General features: G+C 48.4%; 1 protein-coding gene across 13 annotated transcripts in view; it reads left to right on the top strand.

Annotated features, from left to right (window-relative positions):
• Positions 1 to 19,701, top strand: part of PKP4 (plakophilin 4) — a 1,672,883-nt gene that overhangs the window by 1,245,055 nt on the left and 408,127 nt on the right. For all 13 annotated transcript variants that reach the window (XM_069616385.1, XM_069616390.1, XM_069616392.1 and 10 more), the window contains one exon: positions 7,588 to 7,771. In XM_069616385.1, coding sequence (XP_069472486.1) covers positions 7,588 to 7,771 — 184 coding nt within the window. The remainder of the gene's footprint in view (positions 1 to 7,587; positions 7,772 to 19,701) is intronic.

Raw genomic sequence — 19,701 nt, 5'->3', positions numbered from 1 at the left:
GACTACTGCGTCCTCGACAAAAACGTAAACGACCATGACAACTGTGTCATTGAGGATCTTGTCTACAGAATCTACGTCCACGGGTGTGATACCCTTGATGACTGGCAGAAGTGGTTCCTTCCATACCATTGTTGCCAATGCCATTGTCCCTGGCGTCTCCGACACCCACACCAGCACAGTGTCTGCATTGACTAACCTTGGGGTGGCCTTGCTGTCGGGTGGTATTGTTAGAGCTGAGTCTCTCCCAATCAGAGGATGTGGAGGAAGCAGAGGAGGAGCCCATCATGTCACCGCTGTCGTCGCCGGCATACAGGACATAGCCTCCCAGAAGTTCACCGCGGGGTGAGGCAAGCCGGATTAGGCTGCCACCTTTACTCCCTCTGCATTCAGCTCAAGTCATCGTCTACCACAGCCATTGCTGGCTCCACAAAGGGGCATATCACTGGACATTTTATCTAATTTAACGACTTGTGGCTGCCGTGTAATAACTGCTGCATGCACCTGCCCTGGTTGTGGAGCCTACTAGGCGACCTCGCACAGATGTCCCTGGGCCTTCCAGGGAAATGGATGACATCACTTGTCCCCCCAGAAGGGGTAAACCCCATTCAGTGCTGCAGAGACTGTTGCATACTGGGACAGACACAGACCCTGGCGACGTGGTCTCCACACACTTGAAACACACTGATGAATTTGATGATTTATTCACAGCTGACGGGGAACCAGATGACTCCACTCAGGGACTCTCCCCCTGATGAAGTGGGGGCCTACCACATGCTCATGTCCAGGGTGGACACTATGTTCGGCCTTGCGCCAAAGGAGCAGCGAAAGAGTGCTGTGCCAGCCCAGAGAGCAGAGCAGGAAATCTGTCATGCCTATCCCGCTGTTGGAAGACATTTGGGAGGATGGCCTGATCACCTTCGTGCATCCCACGACTGCCCCGGCTAAGAGATTGGTTCGACAAAACATACAGGGTCCCAGAGCGCTGCTGCCTGCCTCCGCACTCAACCCACACCAGACTGTTGTCTCTGCGGCTGCTAGAAAGGGGTTGGCTAACCCATCGTCATCCTGTACCCGCAGACAAGGAAGGCAAACTCCTTGACTCCTTTGGTAAGATCATTTCCACCACTGCCAAGACTATCAGGGCGGCTAATGCAATGGCCATACTTGCACATCACGATCGCGAGCTCTGGTACAAGTTGGGTCCCATGCTGGAATTTCTGCTGGATGACGAGAAGCAAGAGGCCTTGGACATCTTTCATGAAGGCGAGTTGGCATCAGACCATGCCATTACGGTCTCTGTGGACATGGCTTATACTGGTTTTCGCCAGTTTGGAAATGGAGCGGTCCGACACAAGCAGGGTTGGTGTCATGATGCCTACCTCCAAGGAGCCAGGTCCGACCCAGTAACCCCAGAGGCAGGCAGGCATTTCCCCCAGGGGAGTGCCAGCAGGCCCAAGCTGGGGCCCTTTGGACGCAGTCCTGGCGCCTTAGGCGCCAGGCTCATGTTGGACCCCTGTCCTGGCGCCTTAGGCGCCAGGCTCATAAAGCTAGACATGTGTTCAAGTGTTTTAATGTGCACTTACCTGATGCAGACCATGCTGCTACATCCAGGCCATCTTGAGGCCTGAATGGAACTACTTTACCTGTGGGACTACTTTCCACCCTGGTGTGGTCGGGGAAGGATACACACCTGATCGGTGGAGGGATACACACTTGGAACTTCTTCCAAAGCTATTTAAACCACGCCCGATCAGCAACTCACGCTTCGCGTTGTTCTGCTCCTCGCAGCTGGACGCTCACCGTGTCAGCTCCTGCATCTGGACCTCAGCCACGCCTGTCAGTATCCTGGGTCACCTGCAAAGGGAGACAAAAGACCTTACCTGCTAAATCAGCACCACGGAGACATCACACCGACGATCCTGAAAAGGAAGACATCATTTTTAAAAGCATTTCGCTACGATCGCTGCAGCGCTGCATTTCACTCACCTATCCTGGGCGCCTCCATCTTCAGCAGCGATCATCCGGATCCACAGCCACTTCCCAGAGCCTAGAGAGAAAAAGACAAGAACAAGGTGAGAGAAGGAAGGGAATAGGAAAAGCTCAGTTTCCTTCTAAGACTTACCTGTTGGGTCATTCCCATTTCATTTCGGGTCTTGCCGCTTCCAGGCATTTTCCGGACCCCGGCCCCTATGGGGAAAAAAGACAGACATTGAATGAGCGAATGCAAAGACATTACCCGAGCGCTCATCCAGAACTTACCTGTCATTTACTGGAACTGCACGTTTCACTTCGGGTCGACGCCATATCTCCGGCATTCCGAACCCCGGCCCCTAAGGGGAAAAAGACATAAGCATTAGCGCTTGCTGCAACAAGACAATGAACATTATTATTCAGCTTGGACTTTTGAACTTGCAACAGAACTTTTACAGCGCCTTACCTGAATAGTCAAGCTTACCTGAACTCCCATCAATCCTCAATCCAGTGAAATAACTGGGTTTCAACGCGCCCCTGCATCGGAAGCAGGATGGAGAGCTCATCCTTTTTGACCCTAAGGGGAATATTCCTGCGAGCCAGAGAAGCCAGAGTAGAGGGGCCCTTCCTGTCCATCTTCAGAGTCCTGCGCTTCATTGAAGAAGCATCAGCACTCGAAGCCAGACCTGCGCCCCCGTGGGAATCAGGTGAGCGTTACAGTTGGCTCAAGGCCACAGATTTTCGACCTGATGTCCAGTCCAGGGTCATGGATTTGCCCTTTGACAGATCTGCATTTTTTGGGGTGAAGGTGAAGGTGGAGGAGGTGTAAGTACATAAAAACGGACACAGAAACCGCTCGCTCCTTGGGCACACTGCAGCAAAGGCGCCAGGATAACCGCAATACGTCCCAGTCTTCCTCCCCTTACAAGACCCCTTACTCATCCGGGGACCAGTACAGGAAAAGATCCCAGTCCTACAGGGGTTTGCAGCAGCGCTCTGGCTCCTCCCAATCTAGGGGCCAGTCCGGCAAACGGGCATGCCAGTCCAGGGCCAGGTCTTCCCGCTTCAGCACGCTGGTGGGTGGACGACTATCAAGGTTACTCGAAGAATGGACAGACATCACTATCGATGAATGGGTGCTATCCCTCCACCAGCAGGGCCACTCAATGGAGTTCGTGGACTATCCACCGGACATTCATCCCGCGCACAAACCAGAAAAGTTGCAACACCTCTTGCTTCAAGAAGTACGTGCTCTGCAGCAAAAGGGTGCAGTGGAGAAGGCACAGGAGTCTACTCCCGCTATTTCCTGTTAAGGAAAAAGTCACTGCATAACACATCAGGGGTTGGAGGCCTATGTTAGATCTGAGGGTGCTCAACAAGTTCCTCAAGGCAAGGCACAAAGGTCCTGCTCACACTACCTAGAGAAAGCTTACTTTCACATCCATATTCGCCTCACACCGCTACCTACGCTTCGTGGTGGCAGCAGTACATTATCAGTTCAAGGTGCTTCCATTCGACATGCGGTTTGCTCCGAGTATTTGCCAAATGCCTTGAGCCAGTGGTCTCACCTGCGGTGGAAGGGTGTTCACGTCTACCCGTATCGAGATGACTGGTTGGTGAGAGCTCCCTCTTATCTGCTGCCAGAAACCAACACCACCAACATTCAGTTTCTACAGCAACTGGGTTTCTCCAACATTCAAAAGTCATGCCTGGTTCCATCCCAACAGGCACTCTATCTCCGAGCAAGGCTCAACACCTAAACCTGCACTGCCAGGCCATCGGACAAAAGGGTGGAAGCTCAAGTTGTGTTGTCTCAACATGCCCAGGTAACGCCAGTCCACGGCTACAAATCCCTACTGGGGATGTCATCATGCATCCTGTTGATCACCAACTCCTGTTTACACGTGAGACTGGTGCAGAAATTCCTGGATGACTGCTTTATCCAAGCCTCAGGGTCCTGGGGCGACTGCAATGCTCGAACACCGGTTTTCAAACTGAGCCTGTGCTGGTGGTCAGTGAGGGAACATCTGGTGCAGGGCGCCCCCTTCAGGTTGCCAGACCATCAGGCCACCGTCACAACAGATGCTTCACTGGAGGGCTGGGGCGCCCACTGTCGAGACCAACACTCAAGGGGCCTTTGGTCCGAGGAGGAAAAGAACCAGCACATCAACTGCTGGAGCTACAAGCAATTTTTTTGGCCCCTAAAGTCCTTTCTCCCCCTTTCTGGTGTGAAAGGTGGTACGATTTACACAGACATCCTTGTTTTATGTCCGCAAGCAAGGAGGAACAAGGTCCCAACAGCTTTCCAGGGAGGCCCAAGCCCAGTAGCATTGGGATCTACAGCAGGGCATGTTTCTCATTCCCCTTCATCTACCAGGGATTCAGAACACTCTGGTGGACTCCCTCAGCAGGTAGTTGAGCTCTTGCCATGAGTGGGAACTGCACAACGACCAGGTTCACTTGTTTCAAACATGGGGTACTCCGGAGATCGACCGCTTTGCCACTAACGGTAACTTTTGCTGCAATACCTTTGCTAGCTGCTTCCCCCCCCATCCGGAGAGCTTGGGGGACACCTTGGCTTTTCCATGGGAAGGGACGTCACTGTATCGGTGCAAACTGATATTGGTGACCCCTGTGTGGCTGAGACAGTTTTTGTACTCCAACATCCTTGCCCTATCGTCCGCAACACTGATCAAGCTGCGCCCACACCAATCGTTCCTGACCAGGAATCGGGTAGTGGTTCTGCACCACGACCCAGCCTCTCTCAATATGATGGCCTGGCTCCTGTGGTGTTAGAGTTTGGGGCTCTGTACCTTCCGCAAGATTGCCACGCAGTCCTGGCCATGGCTAGGGCTTCATCCACCTTGAAATGCTACGAGTGCAAGTGGAAACTTTTTCAGTTATAGTGCAGAGACCAGCTATTGCTGCCTCAGACCATCCTACCGGAGGATCTGTTTCCCTATCTGTTGTCCTTGGCTCAATCTGATTTAACGCATTCTTCCATTAAGGTGCACCTAGCTGCGATCTTCAGGTACAACCACTCTGCAGGGGTGCCATCCCTGTGGTCTCACCGGCTGGTGAAGGAGTTTTTGCATGGGTGGTTCCGTTCGTTTCCACAGGTCTGTGGCCCAGGGCCAGCATGGGAGATGAATGTGCTACTCGCAAGACTTATGACCGCCCTATTTGACATTTCACAAGGACAAAGCTGTTCTACATACTAATCTGATCTTTGTGCCGAAAGTGCCATCTGCTTTCTATCTAAATCAGCAGGTGGTTTTGCCCATATTCTTTGGCACACTGTCTCCAGATGAGCGAACACTGCACACACTAGATGTGGTGCATGCCCTCAAATGCTATGTGGCGCATACCAAGTCATTCTATACAACAGATCAACTGTTCTTCATTGGAAGGCTCTCTCAAAGGCCAACATCACAAGATGGATTTCTGCCTGCACCTTATTCTGCCATCAGCAAGCTGGCAGGCCACTTTCCGGCAGGCCGCAAGCTCACTCTACTGAGCAGCGGTGGTGATAATTGCTTTCCTCTCGAATTCCATTGCTCGACATGTGCAGCCGCGTAGAGATCGGTGCATACGTACACCAGGTTCTACTGTGTTGACAGATTCCACAGAAGAGTCTAGAGTCAGCCAGTCGGTTCTGCTGAACTTTTTTGCGTAAGGTGGGTAAGTCTTCAGTGCTAGTTATGCTGGGCGCTTGCCTCAGCCCATGGGTATTGTTGTAGTACTGCTTTGTAATCTATTCGCAGCATGTGAATCTATGAAAGATCCAATGCTGGAGAAGGAATAAGTTACTTACCTGTAACTCTGGTTCTCCAGCATTGGTATCTTTCATAGATTCACATTCGACCCTCCCCGCCATCCTGCATGGCTCGTCTTTTAGCTCTTACTGCCACTCGCGTGCACTGCCAAATCTGAAGATGGCTGACGGGGGAGCAGTTAAGTGAGGTGTTCCCATTGGTTGTGAGCAGTATGACCCAAAATGACTGAGCACAAAAATGACTGAAAGTTTCAGTTGATGTTTAAACTGCTCTATTTTACACAGGATTCCCAGCCTGGCGACAGCGAATATTCACAGCATGTGAATCTATGAAACCTAGCAATACTGGAGAACCGGAGTTACAGGTACAGATCTTATTCCTTCTAGACAATTGTTGCTTATGCCAGGCTCCATGATTCTCATATTTTTTCAGAGTAGAGTGCCCTGAGGTGGTGATTTCTCCTTCACTTCAGGCAGGCACTCGGACGTCTCCAGTATCAACCCCACATGAGTCTGCCATCCCAGCGTCTTTTACGTTGACTGCTCTTCATTTGCGGTTGTCTTCCTCCACACTCCAGTGCTTCCCCAGCCTGGCCACCGATACCACATAGGATGGAAGTTTAGCAATCCAAGTAATGGGTCTAGACGGGCAGTTGAAAAGATCACCTTGGGAGGCTGTCAGTGACGGTGTGAAACAGTTTGCTGATTTTAGTTTGGGTTTCAGGGAGCATTCCCTTTTAGTCAGCTCTGCCTTTGGCACCATCTCCCAAATCTTCCATAAAGAGGTTTCTTGCCAGGTAGCTTTGAATATTACATTTTGTCACAAAGTTAGAGGTTGGGATCCTGGCTTCAGCTTTTTCCCACTCGCATTAGAACAATCCATTATCAAACTGTCCAACCTTTTACATTTTCCACATTTAAATATAGTAAATTGCTAACCTAATTATTCTAGTTGAATAGCACATAATCAAGCTGATCGGCTCCTTTTCGACCAATCCAATCTTGCACTATTCATGTCAGAAGACGTGTATTTATTCTGCTAAAACAGACCCTCAGTCTCTTGCTCAGGCTAAGTACTGTTTTTAATTTTTGATCTCCTAGCTTCCATCCATAATCCTACCACTTGGCTCCCTTACACATGTAGTACCAACATGCCAATAGTTTTGCCTGCACGGAGGTGGCTGTCCTCCTGCAGGGTCGAACAGGCCCAATGGAGATTTTAGGTGTCACATTAACATGGGGTTTCCAGATGGACTCCTACATTCAGCATCCCGTTCGCAAACTCCTTATCCATTTCACTCACATTCTAGAACAGCCCCTATTGCCTCCGACCTAACCCTGAGCAAACTCTGGTGCAGCCCTCTCTGCACACGCACTGATCCATACATACTCCCAGGGTTCAGCTTGTTAGCAAGCCACCAATCGGGATATCACATTGACAGGGTGCAACATGTGCACTTGCCACCAGCCAGTGGCTAGTGTTATTTGACTCTTGGCGATTAAGACATTTTGTGCTGTGTATATGCATAGCACCGATGTGGCAAGTGACTTTCTTTATGGCTTGCTAGTAGCTTGCAACTTAAATTCTGGCCCCCTGACACTGAGCTCCCCATCTGGCAACACACATGCTACATGGTCTAATCCACCGCATTTAGAAACTTACTAGTGCCGAAAGGCCACCCAGATGGCTGAAAAAGCGCTTTTCAAGACCCATTTACATTACATGTATTTATTAGTCTTACGCTGTTGCATTGGCGTTTCATCGCAATTGATATGACATATGTTTTTAAAACTCTAACATGATCTGTCAAAATAAGCCTGTTGTGCAATTTTATTTTTAGGTGTTATTTGGAATCTGTCTTCGTGTGATGCAGTAAAAATGACAATCATTCGTGATGCTTTATCAACTCTTACAAACACTGTGATAATTCCACATTCTGGATGGAACAATTCTTCCTTTGATGATGATAATAAAACAAAGTTCCAGTCGTCTTCTGTGCTACGCAACACTACTGGTTGTATGAGGTAACACATCTTTAAAATCTGTTAAAAATGAGTCCTCACAGATTTACAAGACACTCAATAGATTCTGTACTGAGTTTCTATCTGTTAAGACTGAATTGTTTTGTTACTACTGGAAAGCATTAAAGAAGCTTTCTGCTGCAGGAAATCTTGGCGTGAGATGAGTTGAGAATTAGTGAACACTTCTACAATGTGTGGTTCTTTGTTTTTTGTTTCAAATATTTTGTAGATTGTGCTCCTTTTGCATATATTCTTAAAATGCAAACTGAGTTACCCCAAGCAGGATAATAGTCGATCAGGGCACCACACACACATGTACTCTTAGGTTTGTCCACACACAGGGTGCATTACTACCTAGCATAACTCCCTAGATATCTACATTTCATGGTCTCCATTTTTTGCACCTTTCCGAATACATTTTAGTTGATGAGCGACGCTTTATTTGCCATGTTTTTCTACCCCATTTGTCTTGCCCTGCATCCATGCATTACATTCAACCATTAGACGCAGTGCAGGTTTATCAGTCTAATCAAGACCAACACTATATGGCACATAGGGGGACATAGCGGGAAGGTTAGTTTAGTTTGGCTGATAAAAGCGGTCTGCTTTTAATGTTACATAGCCCTCAGAATGAATGTTTCCAAACAATAAAAACTGTACCATTGCAAGTGTCCATAGTGTACTTTGTTGCTTTCACATCATTCCAGCTGTTGGTACATGGTAATGTCAATTAAGGAATTCTCGCGCTCTCTCCCCCATCTTCTATGTAATATTCTCTAAAGATGCCTGTTCATTGGCGACTTGACATGCACAAATATTATCCAGAAGACCATCTCCTCCTTTATAATCCGTGATACTCCCAAACCCAGCAAGGCTCTATTCCTGTAGAAAAGAAAACATTATGTCCACAGCCCTCGGACGTCAATGGAGTGAACAGATGTTGCAGCCCTTTTATTCTTGCATTCAAATCCTGAGACGCTCTAAATGAGTATATGGTTCATGGTTACAAACACTTGGTTAGGATGAATGTTGTGAAAAGTGAAGTGATCACCAAGCCCAGTGTGTATTAAGTGATTCAAGCGTATAACTTGTATCACAGACATAATTGGCAAATTTGAAGATTTATTGTAATTCTTATGTTCCCAAAATGCTCTTTGATTTAATGCAGAGCAGCAAGGATCCCTCATCGGTGCCATTTGTCCCTGTTTCAATTTTTGATCAGTATTTTGAGAGAGTACAATTGGAGTGAATCAGTTTTTCCACCTTGGAATTTTCTATTGGAATTTAATTGATGTGATTAGTTTAGGTTTTCAATTGCTTTTTCAGTATGACATATATAACGGTCTTATTAGGATTAAAATATATACTGGATGTCATTAGAAATGAGCAATCTAAGTAGTTACAAGCAACTATGTTAAAATGTTACTATTTCCTTTTTTTAATTGGTTCTTAAGACGAGAATACATAACTATTGTTTCTCTCCAAATGTCCCTCCTCGCTTAGCTAGGTTCATGCTCAGATTAAAATTATCTGTTTGTTCTGTGAGCACCAAGATGTTTAGTTTTATGTGCTGACTTTTTATTGGTTGGAAGCGCGCCTGAACACGAACACTTAAAGAATAGAAATTGACAAATGCAATTGTAGACCATCCCGCCTCATTCTCTGGTCTCTTACATGATCTGTGAGAACCTTAGCAGATCCTGTGTGCACACAACTCACTTCTCTGCTCCGCTAGTCTCTGCACAATATGAATAATATACCCTATGGTGATGGCAAAATTTATGTTGGACACACATAATGAGACTGTATGTCTCTAAATGCTAGAGCAGTATCTTAACTATTGCTGCCCTAATTCTAATTTTTACAGTAAAAAGTTCACACAACCCACACACGCTGCTTTCAGCAACATTGTGGTCGGTTGTCTCTAGCTAAAACTCCCCTGACAACGCAAGACTAGCCCTTGGAAAGAGACCGACATTGAGACATTGAGTGCGCAGAGAGGAGCAGAGTGGGAGCTAAATCTGCAAATCATATGGCGGGTACAGCTAGTAAGTTATATTTGACAGCTATGTAACATGCACTCTAAATTTCTTAGGTTATTGCTTTATCGTTCTCTGGTTAAAGCATAGCTTTGAAAGACATCAGTTTCCTTGATGCCATTCTTCCTGCCTGCCCACTTCGTGTCCCTTCCCCAGCCCAGATACGGGGTCCATGAACTCCATGCTATTCTCTTTCCCATGTATCAGATTTGATCATTCGAAGGGATTGTGTCCTCCGACGTATTCCTTATCTTAGATATCTCCTTCCAGCTTTGCTGGCCTCGGAAAATTGTTTTCTAGAGGGCGCTGCGCGTCGACGTCCGCCGAGTCGATGTCCCTCGACAGCCGCTGTCGACGTCATCCTGCCTATAAAGGCTGCGTGCAGCGTCCGTTGCTCAGTTCCGTTTTTCCGCGCTTGCTCAGTGCCTCGGAATATCGTTGCTCAGTTTCGTAGAGAATTTATCCTATTTACCTCGAGATATTCGATCCATACTCGATGGCTTCCTCGTCGGAACCGACGACCCCTCGGTCCGGCTTCAAAAAATGCCGAGACTGTGGGAAAAAGATGTCGCTGACTGACCCTCACAGAGTTTGTCTGTGGTGTTTGGGAGCTGAACACCATTGTTCGGAGTGCGAGGACTGTATGTCCATGACAGCTAAGGCCCTGAAGGAGCGTAGGGGGAAGCTGGAGAAAGGTAAGACTTCAAAAGCTTCTTCTTCCTCGACGAAGTCGAGACATTTGTCTCCTCGTCACCATTCGCGCTCCAGGTCTCGGAGTGGGTCCCATCACTCCTCGAGATCGAAGCATTCGAAGAGGAGACGTCAAAGATCCCCTTCTCCGTCCTCCTCTTCCTCTGTTTCTCCTAAGAGAATCCCTTGCCCCACGAAACATAGTTCCTGGGCTGAATGGGAGGAATTCCGCAAAAATATGATGAGCGTCTTCGAGAAAGCGGCCTTGACCCCCTCGAAGACTGCAGAGAGCGATGCTCTGGTCGAAAGACCCGAAGGTCAAAAACGCTGCGAGTCGCAGTACCCGGTGAAGGAAGCTTCTCGAGCGCGTCACGAACCCTCGAGTAAAGCTATGACCTCGAAACCTTCTTCGAAGGTTCCGTCAACGCCGTCGACTAAGGTTCCGTCGACGCCGAGGTCGGTGTCTTCGACGCCGTTGTCGAAGGGACCTTCGACACACGGGTCTGTCGACTCGATGCCAAAGAGGAGGCGTAGGATCACTACCTCTGTGCAGAGAGGCGATGCAGCTCTGGTTTTGGGCAATCCAAGAAGGAATCTCTCTATTGGCAGTTCACCTAGCCGGAGAGAAGAACTTGACAGCGGATGCTCTGAGCAGGCAGAGCACAGTCTCCCACGAGTGGGAACTAGCTCAGGAAGTCCTTCAAGAGATCTTCGCCCTTTGGGGAACCCCTCAGGTGGATCTGTTCGCCACCAGTGTCAACAGGAAGTGAGATCTGTTCTGTTCAAGGGAATTTCCCCCGAGAGGAGCTCTGGGAGATGCGTTCATAGTGGACTGGGAGTTTCCGCTTCTGTACGCGTTCCCACCGGTCCCTGTCATTCCTCAAATGATCAGGAGGTTGAGAAGATTCCGGAAAACCATGATCCTAATTGCCCCGGATTGGGCCAGGAGAATGTGGTACCTGGACCTTCTAGACTTGCCCATCTGCCCTCCAATTCGACTTCCACTCAGAGAGAATCTACTCTCACAGAAGGGAGGTCAGGTTCTCCATCCAGACATCAAAACCCTCAACCTTCACGCTTGGCTTCTGAAAGGCTGAGGTACAAGGATTGGGACCTCCCTGATGATGATATGGAGGTGTTGCTTTCGGCAAGGAGGCCAGCATCAATGTCTTTATACCACTGCCGTTGGAACAGATTTTGCAGCTGGTGTAGAGAACAGAATATCGACCCCTTTTCATGTGGTACACCAATGGTTTTGTCCTTCCTACTCTATTTGGCGAATTCAGGCCTTCAAGTTGGCACCATTAAGGGCTATCTCGCAGCGCTATCCATCTTTAAGCGCACTGCAGAAGAACCATCCTATTTCAAGTTACCCTTAGTAATACAGTTTCTAAAGGGGTTAACTAACGTTTATCCCCCAAGACCATTCCAGGTTCCCCTATGGGATTTAAACTTAGTCCTAACTTTCCTGATGGGCACACCTTTCGAACCACTCCATTCTTGTTTAAGATTTCTTACCCTTAAAACTGTTTTATTAATAGCACTGACATCTGCTAGAAGGGTGAGCGAGTTACAAGCTCTTTCTTGTAAACCCCCTCATTCAATCTTTCACAAAGACAAAGTTGTCCTGCAAGTGAAGCCTAATTTCCTCCCAAAGGTGGTTTCTGAATTCCATATCACTCAGAAGATTACCCTGCCATCTTTCTATCCTCCTCCTCATCCGGGGAAAGAGGAAGAGAAGTTACACAGGCTGGACCCAAGAAGGGCTTTAAGTTTTTACATCAGTAGACTGGCTAGGATAAGACAAGCAGACCAGCTGTTTGTAGGCTACGCAGGTCACAAGCTGGGGTTACCGATAACTAAGCAGACCATTTCCAGATGGATCATTTTAGCCATTTTGGAATGTTATAAACTGGCAGGAAAAGAGCCCCCTCAAAATCTTAGGGCTCATTCGACCAGAGGTATTGCAGCTTCATCGGCCCTCAAAAGAGGAGTGCCGGTTAAAGACATATGTGCGGCTGCCACATGGTCGTCCGTCCATACCTTTACACGATTTTACAACTTGGATTCCTCCTCCAGTCAAGAGACTAGGTTTGGAAGGGCAGTATTGCACTCTCTTCATCAATAAAAGGAAGCATGAAGTCAGTACTCCCACCTCAAATAACAGAATACTGCTATGGGAGCCTATCTAAGATAAGGAATACGTCGGAGGACACAATCCCTTCGAAGAACAAGTTACTTCTTACCTTGTAACGTTCTTTCGATGGGATGTTCCTCCGACGTATTCCTTATCGACCCTCCCATCCATCCCCGCAGTACTACTTCCCTTGTTGTTGCAGCTTACGCTCCTTCAGGGTGATTAGTCTAGTCCAGAAAGAAAAATTGTGGGCTACAAAACGGAACTGAGCAAGGAACGCTGCGCGCGGCCTTTATAGGCAGGATGACGTCGACGTCGATACGGCGGCTGTCGAGGGACATCGACTCGGCAGACGTCGACGCGCAGCGCCCTCTAGAGAAAAATTTTCCGAGGCCAGCAAAGCTGGAAGGAGATATCTAAGATAAGGAATACGTCGGAGGAACATCCCATCAAAAGAACGTTACAAGGTAAGAAGTAACTTGTTCATCTCAAAGCACAATGCCATATCCATTAGGCAAAAGCAGTTTTATTTTTTTAGTAGGTCTGTTCCACCAGTCCTTTATATTTCTTCTCTCCCTCAGGAGTAGCATGGGTTACAGGACAGTTGGGATTGAAGACAGTGCCACTATCCAGGTTTGACATTTTTCAGGAACTATTAAGCTCTTTGATGGGGCCTCAAAGAGCCTGGTTAGTTTGACGACAACATCTAAAAGGGGCTACCGTTTGGCTCCCCAGGTCATCTGGTGCCATACAAATATACTTATCTGGCACCAACTAGGTGTTTAGGAATTTACATAAAACTACTGAACTGGACCCAAAGATATGGTTGCATCTCATTTGGAGGTTAGATTAGTCACATGCTATGTATTTGCACCTCATTCTGCAAGAGCAGCATAGAGAAAGAGTTGCTTCAGCAAACAACCAGTTTTCACACTGTCCAATCCTCTTCTTACGGAGTCCAGGCCAGCTCATGGCAGATTGCATGTATTTATAAAGTGTGCTAAACCCATAACCATCAAGGCGCTATGTACATAAGTTTGCATCATCATAGGAAAACAAGTAGGTAGTTAGAAAGCATCAATTTCATTAGGCCATGAGTTGCGCAAGGGTTGAATCCTGGTTGAATAGTAGTCAGCTGCTTGCGGTAGACCCTGTATGATTGTTCTGATCTTCATACCAGCGGTAGGGTGTCCCGGTTCTTAGTGGCTATGACTGGGAAGCTCAATCACCCCTGCCCCCTGATCTTTTTAGTCTAAATCTGGTGGTGATAACGCAGTGAGTGTTGGAAGTGCGAGTGGGTCTCACCGAGTTTGTTTTGCAGAGTTTTTACAAGAGGTATCATGGGGTGGTTTTTGAGAGGCACTTGTGTGATGGCTAGCATCTAAAAAATAAAGCACTCGCAAACTGACAGCCAGTGCACACTTCTTGTAGCGGCTGAGATGGGCTTCTCGTTTGATATTCAAGGCTGCCTCAGTGCAGTTCTGTATCACCTGCAACTTGCTGATGTTTTGAGAGGAAGTCCCTGCAAATAAGACTTTACAGTAGTCCAGTCTGGGTCCGATGAGCGCACGGGCAATGGTGAGGCGACTGTGGAAAGAAAGGGTCTGCAAGCATTGATTAGTTTGCTACAGTAGGCAGATGATGAAAAGATGGCATTGGTCTGTCTCGTTTGGGGCATGGTAAAGTCTAAGTTGACCCCTAGAGTCTTAACCTTTTTTGACTGGGATTGTAAAGCTGTCAATGACAAAGGATTTATAAGATCCGTCTAGTTTGCTTGGACGGGTTTGTGAGCCGATCAGAATAATCTGTCTCATCATTCAGGCAGCGCACGTGGGAGGCCATCCATGCCGGGATAGTGTGGTAGACTGAGTTCAGAATGTTAGTATCTTCGGTGGATTTGCTAGTGATGGGTAGGAGTAGTTGTGTATCATTTGCGTAGTTTGTGTAAGATGTATCCCTGGTGTCAAGGAGGTCAAAGAGGGGTTTAATGAAGACATTGTACAAGGTAGGTGACGCGCAAGAACCTGGAGCGACGCTGCAGGTAAGGGGATCGAAGTCAGTGGTTGAGAAAACTCTCAAAGATCTGTTGGATAGAAAGGTGGATATTCAGACAGCTTCAGTGGAGAAATGCACAGCAGATAGGTGTTGGCATAGGATTTGGTGGACCACAAGATCAAAGGTGGCAGACATGAGGAGGAAGGCAATCTTGCCATTATCTTTTCTTTCGTTCAATAGTTTTTTAAAGTCTAGTAGTGCCATTTCGGTACCCGGGCCTTGCCGTAATCCTGATTGGGGCAGGCTGAGGAGGTGGTTGGATTCAAGGTGTCTGAATCTGTAGGTATGCTGCACGTTCCACGCGTGGTGTAGTGAGTGCTCCTGTGCAGTCCTTAATGACTGTGGCTGGGCACCTATCTCCTTGACATCTAGAAGGTTTAAGACCTTTGGTAATATGAATGACCTCCATCTCAGAGACTGGTTTAAAGTTAAATGTTGAACAGTTTAAGTTTAAGGTTAGGGATGGCGCTCTGACACAGAGTGCTCTACGGCGTCACTATCAGTGTATTTTTCTTCAAGATCTTGTTTTGAAGTAAAGTAATTTTGTCTAGAAGGGTGTTTTGAATGTTGGTACACCAGGTGCTATCTTTAGTACAGTTAGTTGCAGGATGTGCAGGCGATGCTAACTCTTGTAGAATTGCAAAGAGCTTGCTGGTGCTTCAGTTTGCTTTAGCAATTCCAATATTGTAGGTGGAACTTTTTGCTAGTAGTATTCTTGTTTGTAAGTCTTTGCTAGGGAAGTGAAGAGGTTTTCGTTTGAATCGGAAGGGTAGTACCTCCCAAGTGGTTTCTAACACTAGTTTATTTGCATGGACGGCTTTTAGTTCTGGGGTGAACCGGAAGTTTAAGTGTGCGATAGGTTTGGTTTTACGCTACTTTGTCTATTGCCAATGTAAAGGCTAGATTGTAGGTATCAACAAGGGGGGGGGCAGGGGCAGTGCTGAGGATTGGTATGCTGTTGAGCTTGGTCAGCAAAGGTAGAATACAGCCAGGGGTTATGTTCCAGGCATTTCGTTTTGGTGATGGGGGTCAGGGTTTGGTGGGGTAGAGGTGTTGGCAAGGAAAATGGACAAGTTTAACTTTCGTATAACAAAGGATATAACGTCATGATCAGTCCAGGGGCAAAGCAGGTTAGAGGTGACCATGTTAGTTTGAATGTGTTGGGATAAACCTAAACCTACAGATTTAATGGAGCTGGCTAGGGATAAATCATTGTTGTCTTTGAAACCCAGGTTAAGGTTGCCCATGACGATGGTCTTAGACGATGGTTCAGCGTTGACAGACAAAAGTTGTATGATATCTTCTTCAAAGGAGAGTGAGGGGCCACGTGCTCGGTAAACCAGGTGAATAGTTATCGTGGTGGTATGGGAGCAGTGGGTAGGCTGCTGGTCATGTGACCAGGCCCTGCGACTATGTTGCTCTTCCCACCACCTATTTAACCAGTCCTCCTCAGGTGTCCACATCACCAGCGTCTTCAGCAAAGGACAGATGAAGACGAGGACCTCAACTGTCTGCTCCTGTTCTGCCCTGATGGTGCCAAGGGCCAGACCCACTATCCTGCATTCCACCTACAATCTAGTTGCTACTACTGCTACTTGCCAAAAGACATCGCCATGTGTCTCCTCTCTCTACAGCCCATCCCCACTCATTAAGGTTCGAAAGCCCTAGCAAGCTACCCTAGCGAAAGTCAACAATATTGCCTTTGCCCCCATCCAAAACCCAGAGATCACATGCACATACCTTTTCATGTTGATCAATGCACACTCGCGCTGCAGAGTTCGCTTACCTGCTCTCGCACAATAACCTTGATGCCCTGTTCATCGCTGACACATGGTTTACCCGATCTTCCCCACATGTTTTCGACATCCTCTACCCTAAAGAATACCTCATCCAACATGCCAACCAGCCAGTAAGGACAGGAGGCGGGATAGCAATTATCCACAGGACCGATTGGCCATGCTCCATTATCCCATCTCCCAGAACAAGCTCGTTTGAATCACTTGCCTGCCCATCCCCTTTATCGTTCAAGGAATCCATCACCTTCCACCCCATCTACAGACAACCTCACATGAGTGACTTTTATTGCCAACATCTCCAACTTATCTGCCAAATTAACACATTCTAATAATGCCTTCCTCGTAGCTATGTCCCAGAGTCACAGGGGACATCCACACTCGAAGCACGCTTTATCGCACTGACCGGTTCCATGAACCTTAGGAAAATTGTGTTATCAGAGCGGTTTTGGACGCTACCCAGACAACTTCTTCGACACAATGGTCTCCAAGGAAATATCAAAGCAAATAATTTTTTATTTCCAGCAGAATAAGCCTACAAAAACATTGTATAATGTCAGTTGGGACACGTTCAAGTCTGAAGTCAGAGGGACGTTCACTGTGTTGGGCTCCAAACTAGCTAAAATGAGGAAACTTGAAACCAAATGATTACTTACTGAAATTAAGTCGCTAGAGTCGAAACAGAAAGCTTCAGGTTCCAGGAAAATTCTTACAATCTTGACAATGATAAGTAGTCAGTTAAATATGTTCGCCATAAAACGAGCTGAATGGTCCCTCTTAAATTCAGAATACACTTTTTACGAGAAAAGTAATAAATCATATTTTTTAGCACATGCCCTCAAAGTAAAAAACTGGCAATATATTGGGTCCCTGACAGATACAAATGTGCAGAGAGTACAGGACAAAGATACAAAATTGGACATATTTGTGGAAGGCTATGAATCGCTCCACACTGCCAACTCCTCAGATGAGCGTAAATCTTAACATACAGGATGCAAAACTCCCACAGATCTCAGCTGAGGAAAGAGCAAAATTTGGCAGCCTAGTAACAAGAGGAATTAGAAAGGCCATACTGTCCCTGAAGATGGGGCGAGGTGGCATTGAAGGACACTTGTACAAATAATTTGCCAAAGCATTATTGAACCCATGACTAGTGCTATACAACTCTTTTCGAGGGGATTGGGTCCTCCGACGTATTCCATATCTGACAGTAATCCCCACAGCTGTGCTGCTTCAGAAAATCTTTCGGCGTCCTGCGTCGATGTCGATACGCCGTCCTCGAGGGCCTCCCTCGAGCCGACGTCACCGGATGTTATAAGTAGGACGCACGACGCCCGTAGCCTCACTTCCGTTTTTACCGCCAACATGTTCGCTCCGGAGATCTCGGCGCGCCTCGATTCTACTGAATCCTGTTCTTTCGGTTCTTCGAACCTATTTCTTCGTTGCTACTTGTCAGCATGTCATCTTCGGCTTCTTCCACCCCGCGGTCCGGGTTTAAGAAGTGTCAGGTGTGCGGGTCCAAGATGTCGCTAACGGATACGCGCGACGCTTGCCTCATGGTGCCTCGGGGAGGACCATGACACGGACTACTGTGTCGACTGCCAATCGCTCACATTGAAGGCCTTGCGGGAGCGTAAGAAGAAGCTGTCGGTCGGTAAGGTGGCCAAGCCCCGGGAGTCGCGTTCCACTGGTCTTTCGACGGACGGTTCGAGGGGCGACTCTCCGCATTGTCGTCGTGAGTCCGGGGGTTCTCGGTCTGAGAGTCGGTCCCGCCATTCCTCTGCCTCGTCGAGGCACTCCATGAAGCGCCGTCACAGGTCGCCGTCCTCTTCCGAGGACTCCGCCCGTCGGCGGTTTGCTTGTCTCAACAAGCATTCCACTCCTGAGGAATGGGATTCCTTCCAAAAGGAGATGTTGGCAATTTTTCAATCGCAGGGCTCCGGCCCATCCGTGCCGTCTGAGGATGCCTGTCGTGGCTGTGCTAGAGACACTGCTCGTCCGCCTTCGGGCTCAAGCAGTCGTTGCGACCACCGGGCGCCTTCGAGGTCCCGGTCAGACAAGGAAGGTTGCTCTAGGCATGCCCGTTCCAGGTCACGGTCCTCGACGCCCTTGAGGCCGCGAGAACCTGTGCAGTTTTCGAGGAAGACTTAGGCGCTGGCGGCGCCGAGGTCATCGACGGACTCTCTCTAGGCCCCGCCTCCGAGGAAGTCGTCGACGCTATCGGCGCCCAGGCTGTTGAGACACGCTCGGGGCTCCGCCCTCGAGGCCTGTGTCGACACCGTCAAAGCTGTCGGCGCCGCGCTTGACGTTGACGCCAATTCCATCGACTCCTTTCGAGGCGGCTTTGTCGGGGATGCCTCGTGGTACGGGGGAACCCCCCAGAAAGTCTCTGGCAAAACATGTCTTTGTTCCATTTTCAGTTCCCTCTTTCTAGCCTCTGGATTATATTTCTGAGGTGGATGAGGGGTCTGAGGAAGGTGAGGTTCCTGCAGGGGTTCCCGATGACATTGTTTCTGGTCATAGTCAACTTGATGACCTGCGTCAGTCGATGCACGACGCCAGTGGTCTAGACACCTCTCCGGAGGTGGAGTTTGGTAGGCCGGAGCCTGGCACGCATGCCGAATCTTCATACCGGCACCACATGTTGAGGGTCACGGATTACCTGGGGTGGTCTGCCCTCCCTCCCCTGGGGATTTTCAGCAGGATGACCCGACTGATATCCTGGACCATGGTCCTCCAACTTACCCGGTGCTGCCATATGGCCTTGCAGAGAAGGGTGGCTGCGGCTTGGACTTCTCCGGAGAGTCTCCCGGCAGCGAGTAAGTCCTTGCCGAAGAAATATCGCCCAGCCAGTGGCGACCCCTGTTACTTGACCACGCACCCTACTCCGGAGAGTTTGGTGGTGCAGGCGGCTACGGCCCCAGCAAAGCAGGCGTCGTACCCTAGCATCCCTCCTGATAGGGACGACAAACGTTTTGACGGCTGGGCGAAGAAGGTATTTTCTTCTGGGGGTATAGCGCTTCAGGCGGCCAACTCCATTTGTGCCTTGTCTCGTTTCACGCACACTCTGTGGAACTGTATTTCCTTAGCGGCTGATCATATTCCCGAAGGGGAGCAATGGGATGGTTTCCTTGCTATTGTGCAGGATGGCAAGGATGCCATGTGTGAATCCGTTCAGTCGAGTCTGGACATGGATGATTGCGTCAGCCTGTCCATGGC

This window comes from Ambystoma mexicanum, chromosome 9 (assembly GCF_040938575.1).
Source record: "Ambystoma mexicanum isolate Mex_15411 chromosome 9, UKY_AmexF1_1, whole genome shotgun sequence".
In the NCBI taxonomy this organism is placed as follows: domain Eukaryota; kingdom Metazoa; phylum Chordata; class Amphibia; order Caudata; family Ambystomatidae; genus Ambystoma; species Ambystoma mexicanum.
The sequence above is the reverse complement of the archived record's forward strand: the minus strand, read 5'-3'. Positions and strand labels throughout refer to the sequence as shown.